Source organism: Lactuca serriola, chromosome 3 (genome assembly GCF_051521515.1).
Source record: "Lactuca serriola cultivar US96UC23 chromosome 3, Lser_US96UC23_V15, whole genome shotgun sequence".
NCBI lineage: Eukaryota > Viridiplantae > Streptophyta > Magnoliopsida > Asterales > Asteraceae > Lactuca > Lactuca serriola.
Genome location: NC_136410.1, coordinates 311,753,501 through 311,765,098, shown reverse-complemented (window position 1 = coordinate 311,765,098; position 11,598 = coordinate 311,753,501). Strand labels below are relative to the sequence as shown.

Below are 11,598 nucleotides of genomic sequence, written 5' to 3'. Positions count from 1 at the left end.
CAGGCCCGGAGTCTGCGAAATGGAAAGAGGTGATGGACAGCGAGATCCAGTCCATGTATGACAACCAAGTTTGGAATTTGGTTGATAATGTGCCCGGACGTAAGACCGTCGGGTGCAAGTGGATCTTCAAGAAGAAGACCGATGTGGATGGAAACGTACACACATATAAGGCGCGATTGGTTGCGAAGGGCTTTACTCAAACTCCCGGAGTTGACTATGATGAGACCTTATCACCAGTTGCAAAGATTAAGTCTATTAGAGTAATGCTAGCTATTGCCACATTTCATGATTATGAGATTTGGCAAATGGATGTCAAAACCACTTTCCTTAATGGGAAGTTGGCTGAGGATGTTTACATGGCTCAGCCAGAGGGTTTTGTCGATCCGAAGCATCCGAATAGAGTGTGTAAGCTTGAGAAGTCCATTTATGGACTTAAGCAAGCGTCTCGCAGATGGAATCTTTGCTTAAATGAGAAAGTCAAAGAGTTTGGATTTGTACGAAGCGAAGATGAATCGTGTGTATATGTCAAAGCCAGTGCGAGTACACTAAGCTTCGTCATTCTGTATGTCGATGACATACTACTCATAGGAAACGACGTCCCGACTTTTTAGGAAGTTAAGTCCTGGCTCGGGAAGTGCTTCGCTATAGAGGACCTCTGAGAGGCTTCCTATATTCTGGGAATAAGGATAGTAAGAGAGCGAAGTAAGAGACTAATAGGACTTAGTCAGAACATTTACTTAGATAAGGTACTAAAACGTTTTAGTATGGAAAACTCGAAGAAGGGAGAATTACCGATACAAAGGAATGCCAAATTGAGTAAGACTCAAAGTCCGAGTACCGAAGCTGAAATAGCAGAAATGAGCCTAGTACCATACGCTTCCGCAGTTGGCTCTATCATGCACGCTATGACTTGTACTCGCCCTGATGTAGCCTTTGCTTTGAGCATGGTTAGCAGATATCAAGGGAATCCTGGCAGAGCCCATTGGATTGTGGTTAAGAATATCCTTAAGTACCTTCGGAGGACGAAGGAATGGTTCTTAGTCCTCAGAGGGAGTGATGACTTGAAGGTGCGAGGGTATAGTGACGCCAGCTTTCAAACCGACAGAGACAACTACCATTCACAGTCGGGCTGGGTCTTTACCCTGAATGGAGGAGCAGTGACATGGAAAAGTTCCAAGCAGGAAACCGTAGCAGATTCAACGTGCAAATCAGAGTACATTGCAGTGAGCGAAGCGTCAAAGGAGGCAATATGGTTAAAGAACTTCATCGGTGATCTTGGAGTTGTACCTGCCATAAAGGAGCCCATGGAGATTTTCTGTGATAATGAAGGAGCGGTTGCCTTGACCAAGGAACCGAGGGATCATGGTAGATCTCGACATATCGACAGAAAATATCACTTTATTAGACATCGTGTAGAAGAAGGACAACTTGTAGTGAAGAGGATATCATCAGAATATAACCCAGCAGATCCGCTTACGAAGGGATTGAGTAGGGTTAAGCACTTGCAGCATCCTAGGAGTATTGGGCAGAAGGATGATATTAGTATAGATTAGATAGTAGTAGAAACGTATAATAGATAAATGTAATTAACATTTGATGATTAAATAAAAGAGTATTATTTATGAGTAATGTTATTGTCTTATGTTAATTGTTTAACTATTGTTTCATTTTGCATGTTTTGACTTCCAGAATAATTGAGTTTATTAAGAATAATCGAATTGTTCAAATTATCCAGAATCGTTCATATGTTGGAAGTAGGTATGAATGAAGATTGTCATGAATTGGTGTGTAGATTGTCTAAATTGTATTAGACATAGCAAAAGTTTGTTGCAACGTTCATGAGTGCTTATGAACTAGTTTTGAGCATTGGAACAGACACGTTCTTGCTGGAATCACCTTATGGAATATGATAAAAATGGTGATCGAGAGACGATAATATCATATGGTCTTAAAACCTAGATATATGGTTTGTTATTTGTTAATTGGTTGTACATTGATAATGCGAAACCGCATCTGTAACTTGATGTTATAAAACGCATTGTTGTGTATAGTTGATTAATGAATAAGTAAATGCATATAAGTCGAAGTTTATCTTTTACTTTTATTCCAAGAGGGTAAAAGCGATATCTCGGCCGCTCGATGATTTGATTTGACTTATGTGCCGGGCCCGGTCAGAACTGAATTGATGCATTCGATTAAGTTCTATGTCAAATAAATCGGAGATCGAGAAACCAAATGCTAGACAAATTAGTTCCATATAAATGTCAGCATGATATCTAAACAGAGGACTGTACGATCCCTTATCTAAAGGACAAGATTGATTAGATCAGAGTTTGACAGCGTCTTTGAGAGCTACGATTGCTAATCGGAATATACTTGTATATATAGTTACTAGACTTATCCAAGTGGGAGACTGTTGGAATAGTGTCTAAGGCTACAACTATATAAGGCAAGTATTTGACCCGGTTGAGCATGGTCCTTTTGGGTTGCCTTCACCATAGCAACTTGACAGGATGATTTATAATGAGAGAAGGAATATTATTAATATATTATATGAATAATATAAGGAATAATAATATTGTTATTTGATTAATATAAGTCATAAATTAATTTGGTGACTTAAAGAGATTAATTAAATAAAGGGGTATAAACTGTCAATTGTATGATAGTTTGACTTTGGGCTATAAATCCCTTAAGGATAAGGGGGGAAGAATTCTAGGGTTTTGGATAGGCTTAGATTTCGTCCAAGGGCTTATCTATTAGGGTATTGGATTGCTTAGGGCCTAAGTTATCCAATTAGGGTTTAAGGGTGAAACCCTAGGAGCCTTACAAGTATAAATAGACCCCTAGGGCTAAGGGAATTCGTGAATTATGCTTAGAGAAGAAACCCTGGCCGATTTGATCCCCTCTCCTCTCTCCTAAATCATATTCTTGCTAGTTGGTGTTTGTAAGCCATTAGAGGAGTGACAATTGTGACTCTAAAGCCTCAAGGACAACAAGATCAAGCAAGTGATTCAAGGTAAACTTCTAATCTCTAATTTCATATTGTTTTTATTGTATATTAGTCATTAGAAGTCTTGGATTCAATGTATGATCAATTAGAGAAACCTAGATCCAAGCATTAGGGTTGCATGTGCACACAGGGATGTTCATATGGCTAAAACCCATCACATTCACCCTGTCTTCCACGCCTCTATTCTTAAGAAATACCTATCCGATGAAACCCTAGTAATCCCTTTGATGAGACCGAAATCAACAAAAATCTGAACCTCGTGGGAGAACCAATCGAAATCATAGATCGAGGGATTAAACGTACGAAACAAAGCCGTATCCCGATAAGTGAAGGTTCACTAGATTGTCATGCGAGAGGACCCGAGTTCACTTGGGAGCGCGAAGATCCGATGAAGAAGAAGTATACGTATCTCTTTCCAAATCCATGATTTGTATCTAAAGTTTAAATTTCGGGACAAAATTCCCTCTAATGGGGGGATAATGTGACAACTCGTAGTTTGTTTCATCGCCGTAACTCGTTTCCGTCCATAAATCTCGTCTTTAGCAAATTGTTCCGATTACGTTTTTGGAATAAGTCATTTAATTTAAGACTTTTATTATGACCTCGTAAATATCCAAACCCGTTAGAAACACATGAAAACACCCCAAATTATTATTTGGAAAATTTTTAGTTTCGACCACGTCGAGTTACAACGATTAAATTGGGTACGACCAAAAGCCCCGTCCAACGTCAGTATCGGGTAGATTTCCACCGAACCTCAAACTCAAACCATATTTAAGGTTGAAGGGACCTCATTTGAAGCCTTTTTCCACTCTCTCTCTACTCTCTCTCATCAATCCAAACCTTTGATCAAAAATCATCCAATTCAAGCTCCAAATCGGTAAGGAATCAATCCTAGCTCATAGTATAACATCTTTAGCTTTCAATTTCGTGTTTGAGTCATGAAATAGGACCAAGAACATGTGTTTACGGCCCTGGAACATCCCTAGGCCGCAAACACACATAAATGGGATTTTTGAGCCTCAAAACCCTCCCAAACCACTTTTGGAGCTTAGATATGACTTAGGGGCTTACAATACTGGACTTAGAACACCAAAACCTTATCCTTTGAGGGGTAAACATGAGTTTATGGTGCAAGAACATGTTTGGACCGTAAACACCCTTTCATAGGCCGTAAACCCCTTTTTAGGTGTTAAAATGCCCCTTAAGCACCTCCTAAGCCTTGGAATAATGTCTAGAATCATACACCAATGTGTTAGGGACCTTAAACTTGATAAAAACCATCCCTTTAAAAGTTCATGGCTGTAAACCCCCCAAGGAATGGTTCCTGGGCCGTAAACTCCTATAAGTTGGTCAAATGGTGCCCTAACTTCCATCTAAGGCTTGTATATTGAGTTAGGATCACATGTGATTAACCTAGGACCACCAAAACACATAAGGAATGGATACTTGAGATTTTACGGCCGTAAACTCCTAGTTTACTGCCGTAAACTCCTTAAATTGTCCATAAGTTAATCAAAACCCCTTCCAATGCCCTAGAACTAAACCTAGCATCATCCCACAAGTGTTATAAGACCATTAGGCACCCAAGAACACCTCACCCATGAGTTTATGGCCGTAAACTCATGGGGACATGGTCATTGGGCCGAAAACTCCCTTAGGAGTTTACTCTTGAAGAGCAAACTCCATATCTAGGCCGTACACATCCATAGATGCCACCCGGGTCACTCCAAACACTTGTAATGAAGTGTTTTCGCGTCTCAAAGTGTTTATTCGTATTTGATTAGTGGTCCAGGGTCTAATTAGATACAAATGTGTATCTCTTCATATTACATAGGAACCTCACGCGTAATCAAGCCCCGAACTGACACTTAGCATCCTAGCCGACACATTTCTCGACCGGTGAGTTCATACCCCTACATCTTTTTCGATGTTTTTAAATGTTTTCAGGGGGGGGGGGGGATACAAGCAAAAGTATAAGAAATTCTTGTACTCAAACTTATTAATTCATTTGAAATGTTTTATATTCCGTATGTTTTTAACACTGGAAATCTTATCAACCAACCGTTTAACTTGTAGAGTTAGTATTCAAACTGTTTGTGAAACTTATTATTAAATGTTATATTTTATATTTCACAAATGAATGTTCACACCATTACTGTTAAAATCATAGAACTTTTGTTATGTCCTTGATAAAACTCCCCCTAGATACGAGAGTGATGGACTAATATCGTTAATCTTAGAACTTTTGGCAGGTCCTTGATAGTACTCCCCCCTAAATACGAGAGTAAAGGACTAATAAAACAAAATTTTTCGTATTAGTAATTTCAGTTTTAAGTTCATTAATCTTAAGATTGGAGACCACGCCGCACCTGGCTGCTAGCTATAGCCGAACCGAAAGGTTCAAGGGTGACAAAAGTCATAAAAAGATATTGGCCCCGTTCCGAGCCTTATCAAGCCTGTAGTATGGTTATGGAACTCGCAATCAAGATTATGAAAACTTTTCTACTTACTTATTAGTTTTATATACGTGTTAAAACTAATGTACTTTTTCAAGGATAACAGACTTTTAGGAAACTTCACACAAACACATTAAGTATGGTAGATACTTCTACATTACATTCAGATTCGATAACCAACCACAAACTTTTAAAGAAAATAAGGGTTTTTCCTGGGATAACTGAAATGTTCTTAACTAGACCATGTAACTAACGGATAACCCAACTTTACTTTTAAGAAAATATGGGATTTTCTTGGATTCATAACTTTTACAGAAAACCAAAGGAAACTAGTTTTTTTTTTCAGAAACAAACCGCTTATGAACTCACCAGCTTTATGCTGATTTTCAAACTGCTTGTATTCTCAGGTCCACATTAGACAGGTACCCTGCGATCTTTTGGAGAAGACGGAGCGTATAGAAGACTCATCTTAGCTTTTGTTCATATGATATATACGTATAAAACTTATATTACTTTATTTTCAAACAAATGTAAATACTTTTATGTAATGTAATGGTTGTTTTTACTATGCTTACTATATACATTGGTTGTGATACTTAACATGAAGTCACCTCCGCCCAGGAACATTTCCGCCTTCGGTTTCGGGGTGTGACAGACGATACCCCAGAATGGTCGCATGGGTAGGTCGACACCCCAGAATGCGTACGGGTAGGTCGGCACCCCAGAATGGTCGTACCGGGTAGGTCAGGCACACTAGAAATGCCTGGCAGCAGCATGATCTGCATGGGTAGAGCTGGTTGTCGCAAACTTCCACCATTCCTTTGCTCCCAAGCGAAGTTGGCTCAGTGCAAACTGAACTCTCAAATGCTCGGGGCATGAACAAGTGTAAAAACATCCCTCGATGTCGGAGATCCATCTCATAGCAGCAATCGGATCATATGTCCCATCAAATTCTGGTGGCTTCGTGTTGCTGAATTCCTGTAACAACAACGAGTCACCTCCCTGTGGTCTAGCAGTGGCAACAGCTGCACCAGCAGCGGCCTCAGTAATAGCGGCATACCGCTCATCAAATGTCTCGATCAGGGTGGTCTTAATAGACCCAAACATCTCCGGTATCGCCTCTCGAATAGCTACAGTCACCTCATCATGGATGATCCTGTGGATCTCCTTTTCACCAGCACTACTGCTTTCGGGGTTGTGGCGTGTACCCACCATGATGTCTCTGAAATACAACACAAAAATCATCAGAGACTTGCTCAAGCATACTCACACTTGATTTCCTGCCCCTACATGCTCCTTAGTACCCTAAGGATTCTTACTTGGGATGCATATAGATCTGGTGTTTTGAGTCGTACGGGCCCAATAATACCTTCCACACCAACCTGCAGTCACCCCAAGTCCTCCTCCTAGGATCCCAATTCACATGTACTCTATCTCTCACAAATAACATACTACTCTCTCAGCAGACCCCTCATATGCTCATCTAGGTACCTCTCTTAGATTATTACTCGACTCAAAACACTTTCTAAGTGATTCCTGCTAGATACTCCTACTCAGCACATATTCAAGGCAATAATAGATAGCAGAAACTCCTAGGCTAAGGCATCACAAATCAGGCAACACTCGCCCTAAATAAGAAATACCTAGCCTATCATCTAGCATGCATCCCAAACATCTCATAAATATCTCATAACACAAATAGTAAGGGTATTTTAGGAAATCACCGTTCGGGCTCTGACTGATTGTACAAACTGCTCCAACTCGTTTTCTCTTAAAACTCTTGCTCGTTTTTAGAAAAGTCATTTCTTTTGAAATTTTTTCTCAAATCCTCTATTTGAGTCTAGACACACCCGAAGGTATATCCGAGTCCATCAAACCAAGGCTCTGATACCAACTTGTAACACCATAAATTTTCAAACAAAATTTTCATTTAAAAATAACATTTAATATCATTAACACAATCTCAGAATTTCCAAAAATGTCAATTATCAAAATCACATGTTCATAAGTTGATTAAATCACAATCTAGGATCCTCCAAAAGATATCTCCAACTCGTGTATACAATCAAGCCGGTGCCTTCCCGTAAACCTGAGAAGTACCTGAAACACATAACACATAACACGGTAAGCACGAAGCTTAGTGAGTTTCCCAAAATACCACACACATCTCATTAGCCTCTCATGGCTATACTTAAATAAGACCATCCGGTCAATGTATCTCAGCGGAACCCTGCGGTCCCACAACTCGGGTGGACCCTCCGGTCCTAACTGAGTAAGCTTAGAATAATACACAGCATAAATCACAAAGACATAATGCAGGATATCACAATACTCAATATAAGCACATAAGACCCTCCAGTCACACATAAATCACAACTCTATGTATGTATAGTGAGAAGACTCACCTCGTAAGCAAGCAAATAAGTCTCGTACACGAATCATTGATCTAGCCTCTTCCTAACACATATGATAATTATCTCTAATTAACACTCCATTCATGATTATAAATAAACCCAATGCTATTCTCTATCCCTTTAACTCTTGGAATGGGTAAAAGACCATTCTACCCCTGCATGGTCTCTATACTTCCTGCATTGAAAAACCCTAAGGTCAACTGAAGTCAACACTCGATTCAACAGTCCATGTTGACCCGACTCGTCCAGCGCAACTATGTGACTCGCCGAGTCCCCTTGTTCCTTCAGAAAAATCATGAAAACCAAACCTAACTCGTCGAGTTGTCTCATCAGCTTGCTGAGTTACTCATGTCCAGACTCATCGGGGAAAACCCTAGCCGACTCATCGAGTTAGCTTATTGACTCAGCGAGTGCATTCAGTCTATATTCTCATTCAGACGTCTAAAGGTAGATCTACTACTCCAAACTCTAGATCTAGCATCCCAAGGATCGAATGTCACGTAAAGCTGCGAGCTTTTACGTTCATGCATGGCATAATAGGCTCATAATGCCAATACAAACTTCAACAAGGGTTAAATGCACAAAAGTTTGTATTTAGCTTAATAAAGCTCGGATCTTTGGGCTCTCAAGTCCTCCTGGAGTCCAGATCTGAGGTTTCAACCTCATGATATGCTCAAATAACTCATTGTCAAAAGATGGATGGGAGAAAACCCTGAAAACCTCCTTAAACTAAGGTCTCACAAAGGAAAGATCAAGATAGAAGCTTTTTGCCTTTGCACTGAAGCTAATCACTACAGAACTCTAGATCTACAGCCCCTCCTTGATCAAACACGCCAAGCTCTCCAAATCTCCTTCCAAAGATGAACAAAACCACTCAATTTAACCTCTATCTCTCTCTCTCACACACACACACACACACACACACAAAAATCAATCTGATCGATTAGGGTTTCACACAGGGGAGTGGGGTGGCTGGTGAGGCAGAAATGAGGGCTTAAGGCCCTTTAAATAGGACACGAACCCAAAGATTTAGGGTTTCCTCACACAACACCAACTCAGCGAGTCGCCTCTCTGACTTGTCAAGTTGGTTATTAAACTCATGTGGCCAATCCGACTCTACTCGACGAGTTGGGTATACAACTCGTCGAGTCACTCAGTTAAACCCCACAAATAAATACATAATATTATACTTGGGAGTCGGGATGTTGCATGATTGATATCTTTTTAAAATTTAACGGAATTAGAAGATACCCTCGAATGGTCAAACTTGATTGCATGTTTTTTTGTTAGGGGCAATATCGTTATCATTTAAGGACCTTAACATAGGATAAACAATTTTTCACACATGTTAATAATGCAAAAAACAAGACCAAAATATTTAACGTAGTTCACACAATCAGATTGATTACTACTTCTGAGAGAGAGAGAGAGAGAGAGAGAGAGAGAGAGAGAGAGAGAGAGAGAGAGAGAGAGAGAGAGAGAGAGAGAGAGAGAGAGAGAGAGAGAGAGAGAGAGAGAGAGAGAGAGAGAGAGAGAGAGAGAGAGAGAGAGAGAGATTTATTAATGACTACCAAATTACAATTGTTTATCTTAGGCTACAAATTCAATGAATCTATTTATTCCAGCATGTTCATCTAAATTCTGTCAATAAGAACAAGTCGGAACTTTGATAAAACTAACCCTTGATGCATTTCATGTCGAATCTGAGTTGTAACCAGGCTTAGTCTCTTGAGCAACTATGAGTTAAAAGGAAGAATTAAGCTCCACAACTCAGCAAATATTTCTAAAGATATTTTGAACATGTCAGAAAATAAAATCATAAATTCCGAAGGAGAACACAACAAAATTTGAATTGCATCCTTCAATGTTGTTGTGCATAAACTATCCTTTTAATACTTCATTTCGCTTTAGTCGTCCAACAAACTACAATCAATATTGTTTAAGCAAGTATTTAATTACATTAAATTATATATATGCATGACATATAAACAAAATTGCGGAATAGTGAATACCTACTTGTACAAATACGATGCGATGCCCAAAATTATACATAATAAGATGATGTCGATTATAAAGTTCCGTGTAGACCTCACCTGCATGTACACATAAACACATGCATCAAAGATCTACCACCAATTTTCCATAAAAACTTCAAGCATAATTAAGAAATTTGAAGTCCAATAATAAAAATGACTACCTTTAAAAGAGTCTGCCTAAGTTTCATATTTGTGTTTCTAATATCACTTGTTACTTTGTCAACCTTATCTTCGATTTCATCCATTAAGGGGACTTGCTTATCTAAATCCTGCATAAGTTTTTATGTATTTAGCTTATATAGTTTACTAACATATGATGATGAAAAGGTAAAATAAGGATCGCTAATTAATTGATCAATTAAAGAACCTCGTTCATTTCATGAGCTAAATTCTTGAGTGTATCAAGACCTTCTGATATTACGTTTAAGCCTTCATCCTGTTTTATTTTCCTCATTTCATACTCTGATCTAAACTCGTTTGATTCTTGGCTTCGTTGGAAATAACTATCTCCAAAGATACGATCTACGCTTACTGGATGATGTGTTGAAATAAAATTAAATAAACATAACAAACATAAAATAACTAGGATCCATGCCATGCAACCTGTATCAAACTTAATCTTATTTGTAGCAGATGTAGATGCATTTGACAGTAATGTGGTACTGGCTCCATCAGGTATTTCTTGAATCCTCTCTGGTAGTGCAAGGACCACATCACAACGAGCTGTTAATTCCTCTCTAGATAACCCTTTCACCTGTACGTAACTCCATTAATGTGTGTCATCGATCTTTGTTGTAATTGTTTAATAGAAGAAAAGAAAGACAATTCGAGACCTTCTTTTTGGCAAGCTTTTCTAGTTTGGGTACGTCTTCCATCAATCGAACTTTCATTCTTCTAATCTCAGCGTTCATGGCGACTATAGTAGCTCTATTTGTCTCCATCGATGCCTTTTCTGATTTCTAAAAAGAATAGACGAGATCAAAACTCAAAACTGATACTCAATTGAGACGATAATTAAAAAGTAACGCCAAATAAATTAGCGATTAACTATACACGTAAAGCAGCTTCAATTTGAGAATCTAAGGAAGCGAGTAGAGAGGCAAATGCATCATCTCCATAAGTGTTGAGCTCACGTTGCTTATCAATGTCGTACTTTTCATATTTCTTGCATATTGCATCGACACGAAACACGATATCAATCAGACTCATAATGTTTTTAAGGAAAAGTAGCGTTTGATTGAGAAAGGAAAAATAAAAAGAAATTTTATAGTTAACTCCCTTGTTTCTCTCTATGTGATCACCGGTAAAAACACAAACATTCTCCGGATGATGAGGACAAGGAGGGACACTTCTTATTTCTTTTTCTTTTAAGTTTTAACACTCAATTTTTAATTTCCTATATTTTGAAAACCGAATGTAATTTTATTGGCCAACCTATACAACCTTAAAGTCTTGACTCTTATTATTTCAAATTGACTTTCTTTATGTTTTAGATCTTCTCCTCCTAATTTACAAAAATTACAAAATCAACTCTTATAATTTGAGTTATTATTTTTTGTTTTATTATCCAAATAATCATATTAGTATGACATTAAAAATATTGAAATAACTATATTTTATAATAATATGAATTCTTTATTTTTAACAGTCTAAAATTAGTAATAGTTTAAATGTTC

General features: G+C 38.4%; 1 protein-coding gene across 1 annotated transcript; it reads right to left on the bottom strand.

The window, feature by feature from the left end:
* Nucleotides 1-9,793: 9,793 nt before the first annotated feature.
* LOC145096342 (syntaxin-71-like) lies at nt 9,794-11,131 on the bottom strand. The gene is made up of 7 exons (XM_079034087.1): nt 10,976-11,131; nt 10,756-10,881; nt 10,526-10,676; nt 10,290-10,453; nt 10,084-10,191; nt 9,903-9,979; nt 9,794-9,809 (listed from the first exon to the last, which is right to left on the bottom strand). Exons 1-7 carry the CDS (start codon nt 11,129-11,131, stop codon nt 9,794-9,796), a joined length of 798 nt encoding a protein of 265 aa, XP_078890213.1.
* Between the last annotated feature and the right edge of the window lie 467 nt (nt 11,132-11,598).